Source organism: Neofelis nebulosa, chromosome 1 (assembly GCF_028018385.1).
Source record: "Neofelis nebulosa isolate mNeoNeb1 chromosome 1, mNeoNeb1.pri, whole genome shotgun sequence".
Classification (NCBI taxonomy): domain Eukaryota; kingdom Metazoa; phylum Chordata; class Mammalia; order Carnivora; family Felidae; genus Neofelis; species Neofelis nebulosa.
The window spans coordinates 103040614-103062331 of record NC_080782.1 but is presented as its reverse complement, the minus strand read 5'-3'; the positions used below and the strand labels follow the sequence as shown (position 1 = coordinate 103062331).

Sequence of the window (21718 nt, the reverse complement as noted above, 5' to 3'; positions counted from 1 at the left end):
CCTCACCCAGAAGAGCCCAGCAGCACCACGTCACACATTCCACAGATCTCCCTTGTTGCCAGTCAGCAAGATCATCCCGTCCAATTACAAGTGACATCACAAGAGAAGACAGAACCTCCACAAAGTGACTGCCCTACAACTTGAATTGATTTTAAATCCACGAATCCAAGGGACATGCCTGGCAGCTCAGCAGCAGAGCCTCCTGATGGACCCCATTGCACTCCGGTGGGGCACATTATATAACCATTAAGGTTCAAGGGGATTAAGGAGGCCTTCCTTCACTTTCATGGCTGGGAATTACTGAATTAGTATCAGTTGAAAGAGTATGTTCTGATTGTAGCCAGTGCCATGATGGCTACGTGCACGTCCACAGATAATTCAATAGGAATGCTGCTCACTGAGAAGCCAGGAGAGATCAAGCAACTCCACATGAGGCTTTGGGGCCATCGGGCTTATCATCCTCTTTAAAACTATGGAGAGCAGAGGAAATGTCATTTCCAGTTTAGATTAGCAGAGCCATTTCTTTGACACATCGGTGCTGAAGTAACAGGGAATTTCACAACAACATGCTTTGTATGCTAGGGTTTATAACATTTAAAAAACCTGCTAACACATAATAAGACTTAATGATTGCGAGGCTGTCGGTACCAAGCACTTGGTAGACAGTATCTCATTTAACGTTCAGGAAAACCCCATTTCACCGATGAGGAAACAAGCTGAGAGAAGTTAAGTTCTTGACCATAGATGTAATACCAGGGAGTGGGCAAGCACAGGTAGTCTGATGCCAGAGCTCATGTTTTTAATTGTCTCTGTATTGTGTGTCCAAATGGTGGCTGTGTGTATATGTGTGCATGCACATGCTCATATGTGCACTTTTCAGCAGAACCTCGAAGGGGCCACTGAGTGAAAAAGGTTAAAATATACATGCATACACACATACATACATATATATGCATGTGCTATATACACATAGACACACATACATACTTAATGTTTGTGTAAGGTGTAATCCCTCCCCAGCTTCATGCTTTGCTCTTATCACTCATATACAGCTCAACAACTTAAGTAGACAGCAGAGGGCGCCCATAGTCACTATTTTTAAAAGGTGTTCGTTTTTGAAGGCATCTTTCATTTCTGGAATTCAGGGAGAACAGAGGTCCACGTTGCAGGCTAGAAGGCAAAGGTAGCTGTAGATAGACTTCAGGGAGGAAACAGAATATTCCCTTCACTCATATTGAGAATTCTCGTGTTGAAAGGGTGTTTTTAGAAGAGAGAAAACAGGATGATCCTCTGTAGATAGCATTCTGATGCAAGTGTATGGGGGCATACGCTAGATGTTTCATGAAAAAACATCTTCAGCTCCTTATGAAAGAAAAAGAATGAGCCTTTGTCTCACTTGGTAAGGGGTTTCCTCCTAAATTAAGAGGAAAAAATCCAAGGGGCGCCTGGGTGGCGCAGTCGGTTAAGCGTCCGACTTCAGCCAGGTCACGATCTCGCGGTCCGTGAGTTCGAGCCCCGCGTCAGGCTCTGGGCCGATGGCTCGGAGCCTGGAGCCTGTTTCCGATTCTGTGTCTCCCTCTCTCTCTGCCCCTCCCCCGTTCATGCTCTGTCTCTCTCTGTCCCAAAAATAAATTAAAAATGTTGAAAAAAAAAAAATTTAAAAAAAAAAAAAAAGAGGAAAAAATCCAGAATGAATGGTTTGCTATTTACTAAAATCATATTGGTATGGGAAAGAAGTAAAAAGGAATTAGGGGTGGCTCAGTCGGTTAAGCGTCTGACTTTGGCTCAGGTCATGATCTCACAGTTTGTGGGTTCGAGCCCCATGTTGGGCTCTGTGCTGACAGCTCAGAGCCTAGAGCCTGCTTCACATTCTGGGTCCCCTTCTCTCTGCCCGTCCCCAACTTGTGCTCTGTGTCTCTATGTCTCTCAAAAAATAAATGTTAAAAAAAAATAACCAAACAAGGAATTAGGCTCTTAATTATTTGTTCTGTCTTTTCTCCCTACTCAAATCCATCAAACAGCAACCTGTCTCTTCCTGCCATCATCACTGAGTTACTTGGAGCTTTCTCCTTTAAAGTAAGGAGGATCTCAGTATTCTGGTGTATTCATCCCTGTCCATTTCTAAGAGTAGGTCGAAGATCAACTTTTCATTATCACACATCTTTAATATACTTTGGGATGTTGCAGAGTACTAATTATTACCATGAGCTGGGGTCAGGATTCTGGTGAAAGATGTCCTGACAAACACCCGACACCCAGGAAGAGGCGAGCGGTGGGTGCTCTTGCTGAAGATGACTTTTGCTCATAAGTCTTCAGTAGATTACTTCTGGGAACGGCCAGAAGTACCTGGAAGAGATTCTGTGCCACTGGTGAAATTAAAGAGAGAAAGTGTTAAGTAGTCTAAATGTGGCCTACTGAGTTGGTATGGCTTGGGTGTAACAGTTCAGGGATAAAGGTACCGAAAAGAAGACCCAGGGGAGAATCCTATAGTACATGCTATTCCGCACATATAGTCTTTGATTTTTCTCACTTATGAAATGAAAAACTCACCGTCCACCTGGTTGATGGGCATTTGGTCACACTCCTCTAGGAGTCTGGAGTGCAGTGGCCAAAACTAAATCTGTCTTTACGTGCTGTGTTAGCAGGCTTTTATCCCATTAGATGTTGGATGTAGAGAGAGGGCCATATGAAGGTAACTTTCCACTACACTGCACAGAGTGGAGGTGATCTCACTATGACATAATGCGTATATTGCAAGTAAAGAATCAGTGTCATGAAGCTCACTCAGTCAGTCAGGATCTGTTTTGACAAGGTCGAGAGCTAAGCAGTTAACCAGTGAACCAGCTTGTATGAATGGCAACTCTGGACGTCTGTACCCCTGGGCTCCCACAACCTTTGTTATCCCCTTAGAGTCAAAATCCGAATCTCAGTGGGCCATGGTTCTGGAACAAAAGTGTAAATCTATTATTCATGTGGATCGTTCAGGTTCATTTTTAAAATCTTTTCCTCCTCCATACCATCTCAATTCCACATTTCACTTTGCATTTGTAGACATGGCTTATAAGTTATTGATTATTTCACTCTGTTGGAATCTCCTCAGGTGCAAAACATCTGGATACATAGGGGGAAACAAAGATAACCAGCACACCATTGGTACTAGCAAATCTCCTGACTTCATTTTGCAGATTCTGAGACAAATAGTTGATGGGAGTCCCATGTCGTTGAGTTAAAGTTTTGGCAGGTAAACCGGGCTGGAGTAGGTTGGGTGTGATTGTGCCTTCTGCTCACATTTCAATGGGCTAATGTCTTAAAATTTTTTTCCTCCTGAATTCTACTTCCTCTTTCTTCTTTCTCTGTTCTTCTATTTTGTGTCTTCCCCATCATTTTATTAATGCGTTCTCCTTTGGAAAAAAAAAAGTATTTTAGATCCCTTTTTCTGGGGCTCTTCGGTGACGGAATTTAGCTTCCTGTGCCCTCACTGTTTCACTCACTGACTCAGAGTGGAGGCTGCTTTACTGGAACTTAAGAGAAACCTCAGTTTGTTTTCAGTCCTGTTTTCTCCCTAGCATAAAGCTCTAATTTTAAGGGAAGAAGTCTGAATAGGCCATATTGATAGAAGCAAGCAACAAGCCTAAACCCCATCTTCCTCACTAGCGCCTCTGGGGCTATATTCTGTAGAAAGGCAACAAAACCATTTGGAGCTGCCCATTTGCTCCCCAAATATAACTCCCATACCCAGGGTCTTATGTAGCCTTCCAAATGAGTTAAGTCCCTCAAAGTAGGGCTTGGGCAAGATTAACCTGCTAAAACTGTCTTTTACTGCAACCTAAGGTACATTTCCACTTTCCCAGTTCGTTCAACAGAGAATATTTAGCAAGTGTCCATTTTGCCCGGAAAACAGAGAGGACAGATTAGAAATAACAATGTGTGTGCCAGTTTAACATCTCCAGACCTAATATTAAGATACCTACTAACAACTCTGAAGTTCAGATCCAGGTTTAAAGTCCAATTTTGGGACTACATTTCCCATCCTCTGTTATAGCTTGGAAGATGCTTATTAGCACAAAATTAATATTATTTCATCACTTCCATCTTTATTGTTTTAAGCCAAGATCAAATTGCATTTGGCCGTGGCAACTAGGAGAGGAATATTTATTTTGGAGTTGATCCCCATTTGCTCATTCTTAGACATTGATAAATGAATAGAAGATGCTTAATCAGACCTGTGGGTAAAAAGTCAAAGACTGATTATGTGGGGCGCCTGGGTGGCGCAGTCGGTTAAGCGTCCGACTTCAGCCAGGTCACGATCTCGCGGTCCGTGAGTTCGAGCCCCGCGTCAGGCTCTGGGCTGATGGCTCGGAGCCTGGAGCCTGTTTCCGATTCTGTGTCTCCCTCTCTCTCTGCCCCTCCCCCGTTCATGCTCTGTCTCTCTCTGTCCCAAAAATAAATTAAAAAAAAAAAAAAAAAAAAAATGTTAAAAAGTCAAAGACTGTATGCATGTGAGATTAGGGAAAATTGTACACCTAATGAAGACAACAATGGGAAAAGAATGAACCACGATGCTCATTATGACTCAGTTGACAACACTTTTAGGTAAAGTCCACACTGTTTGGAAAGCACATTTTCATCCGTGGTGTCAAAACCTCCAAAAGCACATAGAAAAGTAAAAGATGCTGGCCCATGATGAGTTTGTCTAGGGTTATTTTGGAAGCCCCTGTAGTATTTAATGATAATGAAAACGTATTTTGTTTCTCCATCTTGTCTCTCAGACTCTCTGTCCAAAACAGTATGTCAAAAGGAAGGAAAAGCAACTAACAAATAGCCCATGACTGGATTTGTTCCAGTCAGATCCAATAAAACAGCCACATCAAGTTGCTAAAGAAATTTACCCACTGACAATGACCACAGCACAGCAGCATTTGTATCATATTCCCCATAGGTGCTAAGCTGTTGTGGCTCAGGTTTTGAGAAATTTAACCTGCATGCAAATGTGTGACAGGGCTTTCCTGGCAACCTGTAGTTCAACAAAGAACAGGAAGTGAAACCATCATTGTCACCACAAGGTTTCTTTTACACAAGTTGCCATAACTTAGAGAGGTACCTTGCTGCTTACTCTCTGTCCTATTTCATCTGTACTGCTCTACATTATCTCAAAATGAAGACAAGGAAGTACTTGTCTGAGAGGTGAAAGGTCTCAGGAATTGGATGTGACCCCTGGGGAAAAGGAACGGGCACCTCTAAGATTCAGCACCCTCCTGTTTGCCTCAAAACACTGAGATGGGGCCCCAGAAATCATTGCTTTAATTTGCGTATGAAAGATGTCAAAGTTCTAGAAAGTCTCAAGAATACTATTTGATACCATTTGATTTGGGGTTTCTTAGGCAACTTCAGCAGCACATAAGACTAAGGACCATGATGTACAGCTGTCCGAATTGTATCCCAACAATCCCAAGGACGCTTGTCAGAGGGACTAAGTGGAGACTAAAACCCAAGGCTGGATTTTCCTTTTCCTAATTGACCCAAATCCACGGAATGGACAAGTAGGGGATGTCAAAAGTCACCCTGACCCCTTCTTATTGGTTATTACCTCTCTCAAAACTTCCACAGGCTTCTCATCACACTGCGAATCAACTCCAGGGCCACATGGTAACCCAGTCTGGTCCCTTTGACCTCTGCGACCTCAACTCTTACCTTCCTTGCTTGTATCTTTCCTGTTGCACGGGCCTTCTTACTGTCCCAGAAGACCCCCAGCACATTCCTGCTTCAGGGCCTTTGCACTGGCTCTTCCTCTGGCCTGCTCCCTCACTTCATTCAGATGTCTGTCAAATGTCATCTCCTCAGAGAGGCCTTCCCTGACCAACTGCTTTAAATTCCACCTTCTCTTCTTTCTATTCCTTATTCTGCTTTTTTTTTTTACTACTTGAATTTTATATTTAGTTATTTATTATTTGATTTCTCTCTAAAACTGAAAAACTACAGTATGAGGGCTAAATCATAACAGTCCTTTTTATTTACAAAAATGCTGCCTATTTTTGTAAATAAAGTTTTATTAGTATACAGCTGCTCGTGTTCATTTACATGTTGTGTTTGGTTGTTTTATTTAGAGTTAAGTAGTTGCAATAGAGACTGAATAGTCCATGAAGCCAAAAATATTTATTATCTGGCTCTTTACAGAAAAAGCTTGCCAACCGCTGCTCTACAATGTAAGCCCTATGAGGACAGGGGATTTAATGCCTTTTGCTAACTCCTATATCTCCAACACTCATATTACATGGCACTTAGTATTTGATAAATATTTATTAAATGGTTGAGCATCTGGATGAATGAGTATCCAAATATATCTAAAAAATTATTTTCTTGATTCAGTAATTACTGAGCACCAACTTGTGCCAGGCATTGGACTCTTTGCAGAAGATAGCACAGTGATAAGAAACCAATAAATTAAATTGTGCTATGAAGAATGTCATGTTCTTCATGACAGTTGTTTTGGGAGCCATAAAGAAAGATACCTGACCAAGGCATCAAAAGATAGTGATCCCTAGGGATGAGTTCTCCAAGCTAAGAGAATTGAGAAGGCATTTCAGCCAGAGGATAGGACACGTATTGGTACAGAGATAGGCAACCACAGTTGTCTAGGGGATCCACAATTTGTGTGGTAAATGAGAGTTGTTTGAAGGAGGTTTGAACAATTTCTTTATAGGTTTGAATAATCACTCTCTTCGTCTTTCTGACTCTTGTTTCCTTGGTTGCTATTTAAAAATTGGAGAAAAGTAATTACTGCCTTCAAAAAGCCTACTATTCTCCTGCTGATGTTTTTGGCCAAACCCAAAACACATTAAGTGTATTTTTTAAAGAGATGTCTGGGATACATTATACCAAGATTTCTCAACCTTGGCACTAATGACGTTTGGACCAATACTTTTTGTTTTGGAGGTATCCTGTGCATTGTAGGAAGTTTAATAGCATCCCTGGCCCCTACACCCTAGATGCCAGTAGCACTCCTGCAGTGTGACAATCAAACTGTCTGCAGATATCATTAAATGTCCCGTGGGGGGCAATATCCCTCTTTTGGTTACCACTGCATTAGATGGTGCCAGTAACCTACACTGGGAAACCTGGGTCTCTGGAATAAAAACTGCCTATTCTTTTTTATCTCCAGATGATCATCCAACATGAGTATGACAAGTAGCTATAGAATCCGAGAAGTAAATATTAATTACTTCTTTACTTCGTTACCCAAGTGCCATTTCTTCTAGGGGCTCCTGGGGCCTGCGCCATACTGAAATGTGCCAAGTTAACTGTGCCTTAGGACAATAGAACCCTACTCAGCAATCAGCAATAAGAAGGAATATGCTTCTGATAAGTGCAGCAATGTGGATGAGCCTCAAAGACATGATGCTGAGGGAAAGAAGACAGTCTCAAATGGTTACATACTGCCTGACTTAATTTGTGTGTCTTTCTGGAAAAGGCAAAACTATAGTGAGCACAAATTAGTGGTTACAAGGGCTTAGAGTAGGGAGACTGTGTGACCACAAGGGGAGAGCATGAGAGCTTTGCTTTGACAGAACTTATGTATCCTGATTGTGGTAGTTGTTACATGAATCCATACAGGCATTAAAACTCATAAAACTGCACATCAAAGAATTTAATTTAACTGTATGTTAATTAAAAAAACATAAGAATTGTTGCTGAAGAATATGATGGGCTTTTAATACTTAACACATCTATTCTTCTAACCACAGTGAAGTATTGTGCCAGGCCCAACGCCTTGACCACTGGTAATTGGAGTGTTCAAGGGAGAGGGGCAAGTAGATATTCTGGAACCAAATGAAGAGCTTCAGCTTCCTTGCTTCGATTCCTCTTTCACTTTCCATAGAACAAGGTGATCTTCACTTCCCAATCCAGGGTTGCCAAACTTCACCCCAGAATTGCTTGAGCCTCCTTGGGCAGATGAGAGAAAGTATTTTCAAAACATGATGTATATTGGAGCAGGCTTACCACCATCCTTTGGGGTGTATACAACGTCACAACATTGTATCAATCTGACACTGTTGTGTAGTGATAAGAGAGTGCCTAAAAGTGTGGGTCTAGCTTTCCAGGGCCCAGGGTGAGAAAAGGAGCAGAGAGCATAATGAAACGAAGGGACTTGATTTTAAAAGAGATCAGTATCCTATTTTATTATTCATAGGAATAATGTTACCAGATTCATGCATATATGAAATAATTGTTATTTCTGAGGAATTTTGTACTCCCCTTCAATATCTAGTCTGTTCATCTATGATGACAATGGGGCCCAGGGTATATATGGGAAAGTGACCATGACCTTTATCTGGAATACTACCCCATTAGCATCCGGTTCAGGGTAAGGATAGTCAGCATCCTTCTGTGGTCGACATATGTATGAAAAGGACTGTTCACAGGAAAACATTGCTCATCTGCTTATGCAATAATAATAGTAAACCACAGGATTATCACATCAGAAATGAATGTCCTTGACTTCTCAGAGAATGAAATGTATTGCAACAGTGAACATCAGAACATGTCATCTACCTGGTACTCGTCCTGAAAGCTACACAAAGCACGAATGATGTCACAGTCACAAACATTACACTTCTTTCTCTCTGTCCATCATCAAACAACAGTTACAGCAACATGACTTTGGATGGACAATTGAAGTGTCTCTAAAGTGTTTCAGAGGTTGCCTATTACATCAGGCATCCTCAGGAGCTATTATTTTCCCCCTTGGCTAAATTTAAACTGTGAAAATGAAGTCAAAATGATGGCCTCTCCATGTTTGTATGGTGGGCATAGGACAGGGTGGCAGTGGTAAGAAATATGTTACAGAAGAACTAACTCAGTTCTAGATGACTAGATGACTTCAGTCTTCTTGAAAGCAGAGCTTTGAACTTTTAAAATTTTTTCATCTTTTAACTTATTCAATTGTCATTACTACTCTCTCTCGCATGATGTAGGGAAAGATTACTTTATGCCCATTTAACAAAAACTAGAGCCAAGACATATGTACTTGAAGAATTTCCCAGAGGTCACATAGGGGGTTAGTGGAAAAACAAGGTGTGAAACCTGTGTCCTGATTCTGGAACCCCATGACTCCATTCGCGAGACCATATTATCAGGTGTCATCCAGCTTCACCAAACATACACCAAAACTAGGAGTTGAAGATGGTTACCCTATGTAGGAATCAGTGGAAGTCCCACTCCTATTCTTAGGCCTATAGGTAGTAATGCATCCATGGTTGAGAAAGTGCCCGATCCCTTTTAAGATGTCTTTCAAGTATCAAGCCTACAAGAAGGGTATTCCTACCCACAAAATAGTGATTACTTTCTTGGTTGAGCCCCACCATACCTTAAATACTTTGTGTATGTACTATCTTTGTGCATGTACCTCTTTTAAAAAAAATTTTTTAAGCTTATTTATTTTGAGACAGATCAAGTGGGGGAGGGGCAGAGAGGGAGAGAAAATCCCAAGCAGGCTCTGCACTGTCAGCACAGAGCCCAATGTGGGGCTGGAACTCACAAACCATGAGATCATGACCTGAGCCAAAACCAAGAGTTGGACGCTCACCCTACTGAGCCACCCAGGCATCCCACATGTAACTCTTTCACATGCCTCAGGGCCTGGTCTTGCTATTCTTGGATTCCTAGATCCTAATAGTCTGTTTCATAGTAGGCACTCAGTGCTTGTGTGATGAAAGAAAAGTGTGGCATGAACTTTTTTCTTTAGAAGTGCAAATCAAGGGCAAAGTGGGCATGGAAAATCCTTGCAAAAGTCATTTACCCTCTCAAAGCCTCAGTTTCCTCATCTGTAAAGTACGAATGATAAGAAATAACCCTTCAGGGTTATTGTATGTAAAATGCTTGGGAAGGTGCCTGTCTCACGGTAAATTCTCAGTAGAGTAGCTCAAGATGGCTCTCAGTGACTTTCACCTCCTTGTATCCACAGTTCTTTTTCACACTGAATAGGGCAAACTATGTGACCAATAGGACATCGGAGCATTGACAGAGTGGCTTATGAGACTAGGTCATAAAAATCATTGAGGCTTCCACTTTGTTCTCTCTGGATCATCTGCTCTGGTGGAGAGGAAGACACCATATCATGAAGATACTTCAAGCAGCCCTATCGAGAAGCCCATGTGGTGAAGAACTAGACTTCCTACCAACAGCCAGCATCAAGTCACCATTCATACAAGTGTGCCATCTTGTACTCTGATCCTCCAGCCCCAGTCGGTCCTTCAGATGATGCAACGCTGTCCAACATCTTGACTACAACCTCAAGAGAGACTTAGAGCCAGAAACCCCTGGTTAAGCATGTCCTGGATTCCTGACCCACAGAAATTGTCTGAAATAAATTCTTATTGTTGTGGGTTTTTAAAAATTTTTTTAAATGTTTATTTTTGAGAGAGAGAGAGAAAAACAGAACACAAGCAGGGGAGGGACAGAGAGAGAGGGAGACTCAGAATCTGAAGGAGGCTCTAGGCTCTGAGCTATCAGCCCAGAGCCTGATGCAGGGCTTGAACTCACGAGCTCTGAGATCATGACCTGAGCTGAAGTTGGATACTTAACCAACTGAGCTACCCAGGCACCCCATCTTGGGGTAATTTGTTACAGAGCAGTAAGTAAACAATACACTGTCATTATATGGTTGTGTGAGTATCAGTAAAGAGATATGTCCCACATGGTCAATCCTGGTTCTTGACCAACCTCAGTTCACAAGAGCTAATGGATAAGGAAGTCTGGTTTTAACCAAATTAGGACTTGTCCTTCCCTCCAACTGAAGAGGTAACTAAGATAGACATTCTCAGCAACCAACTTGAGGAAAGTGAGAAGGTCCCCCTGGTGCTATTTGCCACATTAGACAAATGTTGACTATCACTGCCTAATGTTATTTAATCATGTCAGGCCTATAGGTCAAGTCTCTAAATACAGTTCTGACCCCAAGAGCTAATCTTGGACTCTCTTTTTACTCCCTGACCCCCTGCAGCTAGCATACCACCCAGACCAGTCCTTTACTTATGTTCACTTTCCCAAGTCTTTTATACCACAAAACTTGGATGAAAATGGCGATGACCTTAAAGGAGACAACGTTTCACTGAACATTGAGAAACCCTCATTTTTTGGGGGGTACACAGGCCTTGGTGATATTTAAAGCTTGGATTATGGGCAGGAAGGTATTTGGCTTTGATTTTTCACATGGTTGTGTTACTGTAACTCAACCTAAGTCCCTCCCTTCCCCAGTGATCGCTGGTATCTCAAAGGATTTGTCAGTTCTGTTAGACTGTTTCATTTTTCAATGAATGCTTTCATTCTTTCCTGCCATCTCCAATTCTTCTGTAGTCCCTGCTCTGCTCAGTTTCTCTCAAAACTAGAGGGTTTGTACCCTAGCCCCCCCCCCCCCAAGCAAATACAGCTTTTCCAGAGAAGTGAATAGTCTGACCCTTAGGTGACCACCGACATTGAAGGCCCCTTGAGGCAGCCTCTATGTAGGAATTTACTTGGTCCCTGGGCAGGAAGATACAACTCTCTTTTGTACTCAAAAGCATTCCTTGACTATGAAAAATGCATGTCTCAAGATGGGAAATATGAGCCCTCCTTCACATCAGAGAGTCCTTTGCCCACTTGGAATCCCTCTTCCTGCTGAGAGGATGGCACAGACACAGTCTACTCTCATTGTTCAAGAATCCCACAATTCCCTTTGTTTTCTAGAGAGCTTAAATCAACAGATCTACCATGGCTAGTCTTCCCTGGATCCTGGAATTCCTACAGACAGAAACCGTATAGATATGACCATCACAACTACCCTGGATTAGGACTAAATATCAACAGAACTGTGCACAAAGCTTGCCTGGACCAACTCCATTATGTTGAAAAGATCCTATTTTTCACTATTCCTACCTAAAACTCTTTTAACCCTTATATCCACCCAATGTATCTGTGACGGGATCAAGAGGAAGACATGGTGATTCTAGCCACCAGATTAAGCAATTAGTTTAAGGTTCACCCAGCACCTGGCCTTCTCCCATGTCTGACAGCAAAGCCCCATGACTTGATGGCTAGGACCTGCTTCCACATCCAGAGAGTCCCCAGAAAAGGCAGTTTTTTAAGGAATCCATGGGTCTCATATTGTCTGAAACATCTAATGGCCTATGCTTTAAGCACTAGACAATACATGAGTTGACTTCAGCACTCATCAGAGAAACCACTGGGTAAAGATTGTATCCTTGAGGTTGTTAAATAGAATTCAGAATTTTAACAACTTAGCTCTGCTTCAATAATGACTGTTAACTATGAAAGGACAAATTTTCTCTGTACCTAAACTTAAGGAAAAAGTATTCAGTGTTGGCTCCTAGCATAGTGCGGTACACATTGAGGGAAACCAATTAAGGTTTTTGATTTGGTTTCATTAATATTTCATTAAGTGGGAGGAATCACCAGTTTAACTTTTGCACAGAGGACTTCTTCCTCTGTTTTGTCAAGGTTGTAAGTTTGTTTTAGGACTTGAGCTATTTCAAGGAAGAGAGGCTCCAAGTTTAGCCTTGGGTAAAAGGAAAAGGCAGGTCAACCTGTCACCATTTTTATCCACTGGGTTTCCACCTATATTATTATTACATGACCCCTTGGGATCTAGGGGTTAAACTCCCTCTTCTTTAGTCTTCTCTGCAATAAAGCTTACAAACCAACTCACCTCCAAACGTGATACTTAATCTCTAGTGACAGAAAGACTTGTTTCAGTGCCAACATTATTTATTGTTGTTTGGCATGCCCAAATTAAATAAATAGCTCTGATAGCTGCAAAATGCCAGGAAGAAAATAAAATTTACGGATTTTCACTCTTCCCAAGATAAATCCACAAGTAGCTTAGCCAGACTGCTGGCAACTTCTTGTAAGCAATTTCATGGTAATTTTACTATAGAAAAGAAAAAGGAGAAATAGAAGGTAAAGTCCTAGGAACTTCTCCTTTATCTCAGTCGTCCATCTCTTCTCACACTTGGAGTGACAGGAACAGAGAACAAGGATGGAAATGATATGATTGATACATATACAAAATCTCACTAGTGGTTAAGACTTTCAGGGGAAATTTAGACCACAGCCTCAGCTTCCCAGTGCTCACTACCCTTTGGAGTAGTTCTGTTTTTAAAAATAATAATTAAAAAATGCAACACTTGGAAGCTTCGAATTGGAAACATTATGAGAAAGGAACAGCATTTCTCTCCATCAAAGGTGATGCTTTATAGGAGAGCTCATTTCCCAGAGGACTGACAGTTCCAAGCTTGTGACTGTCACAGAGAAGACGAGGAGGTAGAGGACTTGAAAGGGGTCCCTGCTTGAGACGATGAAGCCAGCTGTGAGACATGCTCTAAGATTACAGGGACCCGCCAAAGCTATGTGTGCCTAAATCACCTCAAGTCTTTTCCTATTCCTATCCTTCTGACACCTGTCTCCAGACTAATCCTTGTAATCTAAACAGCTGCCTTGGTCACATCATGCTTCGTCTTTAGTAACTCCCCAAGGCCTCCAAAAATGTCATTTACACCCTAGGCTGGCCTTTATATTGTGCAAGAATCTGACTGCCTCTGACATTTAATCTCCCTCTCTCTTCTGCAGGAATCTGCCACTCCTGTCAAGAGTCTCTGCCTCACTTCCTATTTGCCTGCCTGTGTACCTTTACCTGTGATGGTCTCTATTCTCTTCACCCGGAATAGCCTCCTCTTCCTACCCCGCTCCTCAACACTCAACTCCAAAGCCTGATACAGAGAGTGGGATTCGGAATTAGGTAGATCTGGGTCAAATTTTATTTTATTTTTTTTAAATTTTTTTTTTCAACATTTTTTATTTATTTTTGGGACAGAGAGAGACAGAGCATGAACGGGGGAGGGGCAAAGAGAGAGGGAGACACAGAATCGAAACAGGCTCCAGGCTCCGAGCCATCAGCCCAGAGCCTGACGCGGGGCTCGAACTCACGGACCGCGAGATCGTGACCTGGCTGAAGTCGGACGCTTAACCGACTGCGCCACCCAGGCGCCCCATCTGGGTCAAATTTTAACCCCACTACCTGCTTACTGTGTGTCATTGGGCAAGTGCCTTATCTTCTAGGAACCTCTGTTTCCTCAACCATAAAATGAGAATGTTCACATCAGGTTCATGATATATGCTCAGTAAAGCTTAATTCCTTTTTTCTGCATATCTACCCAACCCCACACACATTCCCAAGGTCCTAACTCCTATCAAATGGGCCACAAAATATGGTTTACATATGACAATAAGACTTAGGTGCAGTAAAGTTATCAGCAAGGAATGGGCCAGGTCAGGAATGTAAAAATCACAAGACCCTCTCAGGACAAAACTCAGAGGCCAAGGCACATGGGTTCATTTCTGGCAATGACACACTGAAATTTCAGTTTCAAGGGAATGAACCCAATACAAGTACTTGGAAAAGAGCCAACCAGTCCACAGTTGGGAAATCACAGTATTGCCAGAACTCCCTGTTAGATAGTTGAAAAAATTCCTGAATAACACATTTTTCTAATACCTTAAAAATTGACAAAAGAGGCCAGTTGACAGATTCAGTTCCATGATACTTGAATCTTAAAAAGAAAAAAAAAAGCAGAGACATTAGATGTGCTTATGATTCCTCAGCCCCTTTGAAAGAAATCGACCCATTAACAGACCCTAAATTGGCAGTCAGTGTCATGTGAGGGAACCCCTCTTTGTGCACATCTGATTGGTGCAGGGATGGGCACCTGACCGAGGGGCAGCCAATCCCATAGTCTGGAGGCTAACTATGACTTATGTTCCAGTGCAAAAATATGAGCTAAGCCAATCAGATTCCCTGTCTTTCAAGAATTGGAACTAGGAAACACAGAAGGAATGAGCCTGTAGCAACAAGAGTAGAACCCGTGAGGATGCCCTGAGGGAGAGTCAGGGACATGGTAAGCAAAAGCCATGAGAAAGCCAGAGTTAAAAAAGCTCAGAAACATCTTATAAACAGGATCAGCCAATTTAGTAGAGTGAGGAGAACTGAACAGAAGCACAAGCAGAAGCGAGAAGCCATAAGAAAGGGATAGAGAGAGCAGTGGGTCACTGGAGTTGACCAGTTCCTCAGGCTGTCTCAGTCTTTGGAGCTGTCTCAGTTCCTACAGTAAAACCCCCATCTCAAGCTAGCTTACATGAGTATTCCTTATAAACAAAAGAACCAGCTTACACAGTAGGAAAGCAGTGAGATATTTTACTACTTGAAGAATATAAATGCACCTATTCTGAATACACACACTATTCCACAAGTCACAAAACCAATAGGACCATGAGGATCATTTATTTTCAATAAGACACAATAAGTGCAGGGTTAGACTACCTCACAGTACAGATTAATGTTTTCTCAGAGCACTGGCAGCAGGGAGTCTCTTATCGCTTCACTTCTGAAGGAAACCACCACAGTCTGACACTTTGAAAATGTTCCCACCTGCTCTGAGGACTGGGACCATCCCTGGTGGGAATGCCAGGGTGACTTGGAAGAGAGAGCCGTCTTTGGCAATGAGAAAGCATGCCACCTGTGCCCTGTGATTAGTGACCCCGAGCAAGTCACTTCAACTCTCTGAGTGTCAGTTTCTTCCCTTGTGACATCTGATCGCTAAAGTGACTTCTGGAATTAATAACATATTAATCTTCTAGGTAGAATTCTTCCTCCAGTTAGATAAGAAAGAGACAGCCTAGAAAGAAAAGAAAGACTCTGTCTAGGTGGCACACACGACCCCTCTGGGTCTCGCCCATAAAACAAGGGAAGTGGTTTGTGCCTTATCAAAAGGGCATTTTCATTCCAAATGCCCGGATTCTAAGATCTCCAAACATCCCAAATCTATGACTCCAATGACTCCTTACATTTCTATTTAAAATTCCTTACCTTGTTTTTCTTTCTTATCCCTGATGATCCAGAAAGCAGTCTGTGACACAATTCTTAGGAAAACTTACTATTTCAGGTTGTCCAGCTACAGGCTAAGTATAAAAATGTTGGGGGGAAATCTGGTGTTTTTCAGTCCAAAGCTAGTTGGAACAGACACATGAACTAATTTAGGTTCCTAGTGGCACAAATTCTCCCAGTTGCTGATGGAGAACTGTGAAGTTGAAATAGGAAGACAGACCATATTCAAAAGGCAAGATGTATCTCCTTCCCAGAAAACCATAAATCCATAAATAGAAAATGAAAGCATGGAGCCCAAAGCATTCCACATGGCCTTTTAAATTTTCTTCTTTAAAAGATTAAATTGGTGGAAATTAAGAATTTGGGGGTCCACAGATCAAGGAGGTACAGGTCAACAGAATAAGGTCAGGAAAAAATATAGGTAATTATAAAAGAAATTAAATGCCCTGCAGTTTTAGTAAAACCTGAAAGGCCCAAATGACTCCAAGATACTGAAGGTCATTGACTTTCACTGCTCCTCCAACACAGCAAATGCTCTAGTAAAATGATGCACAACACTACAGTAAAATTTTTAGTGGCCCAGAGATGCAGTTGACCTAAAGTATTCAGATACAAAAGGTGTGAACTGATAATTCACATAATAAATACCTACAGGAAAGAAAGGTATGAAAAGGTGTTCAGTCCCAGTAATAAATAAAATTTTAAATGAGATTTTTTTTTTTTTAGGCCATCAGATTGGCAACAAATAAATTGCATCCAGGCTGCTAAGGGGGTAAGCAAATAAGCCAATCTTGTATGCAGCAGGTAATGCAAAATTTTAAATCTGCATAGCCATTGACTTAGTGATAGCAATCCTAGGAATTAAGCCATCAGAAATTTTTCTATGGGCATTTATTTAACAATGTCCATTTGCTCTTAATAGCAAAAATCAGGAAATTACTTGCATCAAAATTGGATTGGTTCAACGAATTTTGTACATCCAAATAATAGAGTGCTATATATAGCTCTTTTTAAAGCAATGAACTATATCTAAATGTACTGATGTGGGAAGATCTCTATGTGAAAAAACAAGTTTTGGAAGAGAATCCATAGTATGATCCAATTTCTTTAAAAGGTGCACAAGTGAGTACATGTGCATGGGCACACACAGATGCACACAGTGCTCTGAAAGGTCCCTTCCTGCTTCCACCCTCACAACTTGCCAGGTTCACCTCACATGCCTTTTTCTAGCATATACGGAGTCCCCAGCATCTCTACCACGTCCAGCATTCTCTTAAGAACACATGTTCTCTCAGCCCTGCCCCCGCCCCCTCAATGCCTGGCTCCTTCCTAACCTTAATCCTCTGTTAATGCAGGAATCTGGGAGATTAGATACCAAAGTGTGAACATGGTTATCTGTGAGGCTGAGATGACAGAGTATTTTTTTTTTTTAGTTTATTTATTTATTTATTTTGAGAGAGAAAGAGAAAGTATGAGGGGGGGGAGGGGAAGATAGGGAGAGAGAAAGAGAGAATCCCAGGCAGGCTTCCCGCTGTCTGCACAGAACCCAATGTGGGGCTCCAACTCACAAACTATGAGTTCATGACCTGAGCCTAAGTTGGATGCTTAACCAACTGAGCCACCCAGGCAGCCCAGGATGACAGAGTATTTTTCCCTTTCTGTATCATACTTTCCAGTACTATTTGAATTTCCAATAATGATAATTTTTTATGATTCATAATCAAGAAGAAGCCACTGTAAATATAAAGAATGAAACTGAAAAATCAAATGATCAGATTTTACCTCTTCCTTACTACTATTGCTACATTCAGTCTCCCAATTCCTCCAGTTCCAGTCAGATATCACCTATCTGTGGACTAAAAATCTCCAAATAAAGCTTCCCAGGAAAATCTAGGATAGAGGGAATGAGACAGAGAAGAAAAGGAAGAGATGATTTACCAATGATATTTAAAAAGATGGTGCTGCTTGCACATTTCAGGTTAGGAGACTAGGGTATTTTCAGTCCTATGGCATGAAAGCTGAAGCTTTGGTTCATTGTTCAACTGCTCAGAGAACCTAAACAGAGAAATAACTTCAACAGCTGCCTCAATGTATTCTTTTAATTACATTATGTAATTATATTATCAAGGCCCTCCCACCCCAACCAAGCCAAAAATTTTGTTTCGAAGAGTACCCTTTTTTTAATTGTAAAATGAAACAAAGCCCCATCACTTAGTTAATATCATACAGATTGAAGAATTATGATATATTTGAAAACCCCTAAGTATCAGAGCATCTGGATATAATCTGACTTCTGTAGTAAAATGGGATGCTCATGTTAGTGTCTCCCACTTCAAATATAGGAGGTTCATCTTTAATTTCTTCCTCTCCAGCATGTGTTGATCTCCCCACCCTCCATCCAGTGAGTCTCCAGGCTCTGTTGATTCTTGTCCCTAGGTGCCTCGCAAACCCATTCACTGGCACTGCTCCACCTTAGGTCAACATTCTCCCTCACCTGAACCACAGCCTCCTTCCTATCTTGTCTTCTTAGTCTGAGCAGTCTATTCACACTATAGCTGGGCTAATGTTTTTCAGTCCAAAATGTGACCTCGTCTTTTCTCTGCTTTAATCCCTTTGGTGCTTTCCCAGTGCTCACAAGACAAAGTCCAAACTCTGAGTCAAAGTGAGGCTTAAGGCAGCTTTCCTACTAGGACCACCTTGATTAAAGCAGTGATTCTCAATCCTAAGGTTTACCCAAAAAATTTAATTCTGATGCATTTTGAAAATTCATCCCAGAAGATTGTGCCCTACTTGTTCAGATGCCTATACTTAGAGAAGCACTGATGAGACATAAGGAATAAGGAAAGTCAGAGGTACAGGTGTGGGTGCTAGCTGGAATTTTACATTAACCAAAGGTGGCTTTCTAGTCCAGTTAAATCACTGTTCTCGGGATCTGCACCAAAAAAGACTCATTTCATCTCATCCTCTGGCCCAGGAGGAAGGTTCTAGTCACATGCTCCACCGAGGTGCTCTTTTAAAAAGCAGTGCAGGGGCACCTGGGTGGCTCAGTCATTTGAGCATCTGACTTTGTCTCAAGTCATGTTTGCAAGGCTGGTGAATTCGAGCCCTGCTTTTGGCTCTGTGCTGACAGCTCAGAGCCTGGAACCTGTGTCTTCCTCTCTCTCTGCCACTTTCCTGCTTGTGCTCTCTCTCTCAAAAATAAATAAACATTAAAAATTTTTTAAAACAATGCAAATATTGAATCTTTCCTGTTAGAGGTTTATAAAAAGTGAATATTAAGCAGCAGTGTGGCAACTTTAATTTGGAAATTAATCCGTTTTCAAAATCCAAGAGCAAGATTCCACAAAGGCAGGACCAAATCATATAAATACTGAGTCTCCATCACTTCTCCCAGCCCTTGTTCAAACACATAACACATGGTGGGTCAGGGGCAGGAGCAGGAAGTACACTGCATAGATTCCCTTTATCCCAGAGTTTCTCATTGAGCTTATTATCTCTCTGCCTTCATGTAGGACTGAAAAATGATTTCAGACAACATGCATCTATTGAATGTTTGAAAAAGAACCCGAGGAGAGAGAGTCTCTTAGGTAACTATGCATTCTAATTTCTAGGTCTTATTACAAGGGCACTTTGTATCTATACTAATTATCTCCTTTTGTCATTATTATTCTTCAAACTAGATGGACGTAGGCTTGAATACCATCCTATAGAGCTACTAGTTTTATGATTCTGGTCAATTTACTTACCCTCCCCTTGTCTGTTCTCTGGTTATTCTTTTTATTTAAAATAAGTAGGTAGGACCTGGGAAAAAACAGGTCAGTTGCCCAGTGAAAGTTATTGCCTTTCATTTCCCCTCTCCCCACTTCCCAACATGTACCATAGCATCAGCTCCGGAGAGTATTTGTGCAGTTGATAATCTCCTTTTGGTCTAGAATTAGCATGCATTTTCTTACAGTTACACACTCTGGGGTAATGTCAGTTCGAAGGAAACGTTTGGTCCCTGTATGGTCCAGTGGAGTATCGTCTAAGAGAGCTACTTGTTAGCTGTCAAGGGGCCTTTCAAAGTGGCATTTATTCCGTGGGAATTCACGGTGGTCCAAGACCTCATCTTCAGCCTTGCAGTCATGGAACCTGATTTGTCCTATACTGCTGGAGGGTCTCTCCTTCCCAGGAACTCTGTGTTAACTGTAGTCACAGAGATTGATACATACAAACCGGAATGCTGATTCTTTAGCTTACAGTGAAAACTATACCAGTGGTGGTGATTGTGGTGGTGATGCTAGTGGAGAAGGGCGGACAATTGACTCGAGGTACAAAACAAGGGAAATTGGCTCCACAATGTCAGTTTTTAGCAGGCCCTGACAGCGTCCTCCCTCCTCTCACAACTAGAGCTTGCTGAGGTGGCCACCTCCCGCTTCTCGTGTTCTAGATTCCATTTTCTATGTTCTAGTCCATGCCTTTCTGTTCATGCATCTTTCTCCAACTAAAGCACAATAACATTCCAGTCCTGTCATTGAGTTCTCTGGGGGTGAAATCCTGGGTGCCCTCTACTCTCAAGTCACGCAGTTAGACTCCGTGGTCTACTCCTTACTACATCAGAATGCATTTTCCTCTGGCCGATGTTTCCTTCTTTATGAGGGAAGATCAAACATTACAGTGGCCTGGACTTTCTTTTTTATTTATTATTTATTTTTATTTTTTTTAATATGAAATTTATTGTCAAATTGGTTTCCATACAACACCCAGTGCTCCTCCCAACAGGTGCCCTCCTCAGTGCCCATCATCCATCCTTCCCTCCCTCCCACTCCCCATCAACCCTCAGTTTATTGTCAGGTTTCACTCCCCCTTCACTCACCCCCTCCCCTCCTCACCCTCCAGGAAGATAGAGTGGCTTCTCTACATGGTAACTTTGGGGGACAAATGGGTATACAAGGGCAGCTCCTTTTTTTCTCTTTGGCAGTAGACCTGCTCACAGAGAGTGGGATTTCTCCTGTGTGCCAAAGGTCATGCTTCCCATGTGAGAGGTCCAGCACTGCCTGAGTGGGAAAGTCTACCTCCTTATGGGGTTCAGTATTAGGGAGCCCCTCCCAAAGATAAAAGCCTTGTTACCTGATGTAGGTTTCTTCGTGAAAAAGGTGACCCCCCCATCTATGTTTCTTATTTCTCAGTTGTTTCAGAAGTTGAGCAGGGGCTAAATAATGCTATTTATTAGGCCCTATCAAGCATCCTGTGGCTGTTAGATGTTCACCACAGCCGCTGCCACTTCTTGCAGCACTACGCTGATCAACTGTCCTCATTCATGTGGGAGGTCGGGCTTCAGGTGCTAAGACTGGGACAGTCCCAGGCAAACCAGCATGATTGGTTACCCTACGGGGCCCACAGGAAGAATGTATTTCCCACTCTCTCTTGCAGTGGGTTGAAACCATGGAATGTGGGTGTTAGTGAGGCCCTGTTGTATTTTCCATTACCCTCTATGCCCTCTTTCTTTTTTATCTGAATGCCTGAAGGTAAAAGACACCAAGGTGGTGGGGCCATTCAATGGAAGAAGCCTAGGCCCTTGAATCAACACTTGGAGGAAAGCCTCACAATCCATATCAGATGTGATGAGAGTGATAAATAAAGTCTTAATTGTGTTAAGTGGCTGAGATTTGGGGATTATTTGTTTCAGCAGTGAGCCTGTTCTGTAAAGAGCTCTCTATCTTCTGTTGGGGAGCTGAATGTTGATTTCAGAGGAAAGCCTGATTTGCTTGTGGCTGAGTCCTACAACACTGTATTATCCTTTTACAG

At 42.0% G+C, this 21718-nt stretch overlaps 1 protein-coding gene and 1 long non-coding RNA gene across 7 annotated transcripts in view; one reads left to right on the top strand and one right to left on the bottom strand.

Annotated features, from left to right (window-relative positions):
* Nucleotides 1–2708, bottom strand: part of LOC131511952 (uncharacterized) — a 33904-nt gene extending 31196 nt beyond the window's left edge. Inside the window, exons 1-2 of the long non-coding RNA XR_009261838.1 lie at nucleotides 2551–2708; nucleotides 2203–2366 (exon numbers count right to left, since the gene is read on the bottom strand). This is a non-coding gene — a long non-coding RNA (uncharacterized LOC131511952). The remainder of the gene's footprint in view (nucleotides 1–2202; nucleotides 2367–2550) is intronic.
* Nucleotides 1–21718, top strand: part of PTCD2 (pentatricopeptide repeat domain 2) — a 117280-nt gene that overhangs the window by 40709 nt on the left and 54853 nt on the right. The window contains exons 10-12 of one of the 6 annotated variants that reach the window (XR_009261828.1): nucleotides 3101–3241; nucleotides 16658–16703; nucleotides 19444–19518. The exons of 1 other annotated variant lie outside the window; for it this stretch is intronic. Coding sequence is in view for 1 of the 5 variants with exons in the window: in XM_058730051.1 (XP_058586034.1) it covers nucleotides 13621–13764 (144 nt within the window). In the remaining 4 variants the exon portion in view is untranslated. Of the gene's footprint in view, nucleotides 1–3100; nucleotides 3242–13620; nucleotides 13794–16657; nucleotides 16704–19443; nucleotides 21569–21718 lie in introns of those variants that run through there. 4 more of the 6 variants (XR_009261827.1, XR_009261831.1, XR_009261832.1 and 1 more) reach the window with 4 other exon arrangements.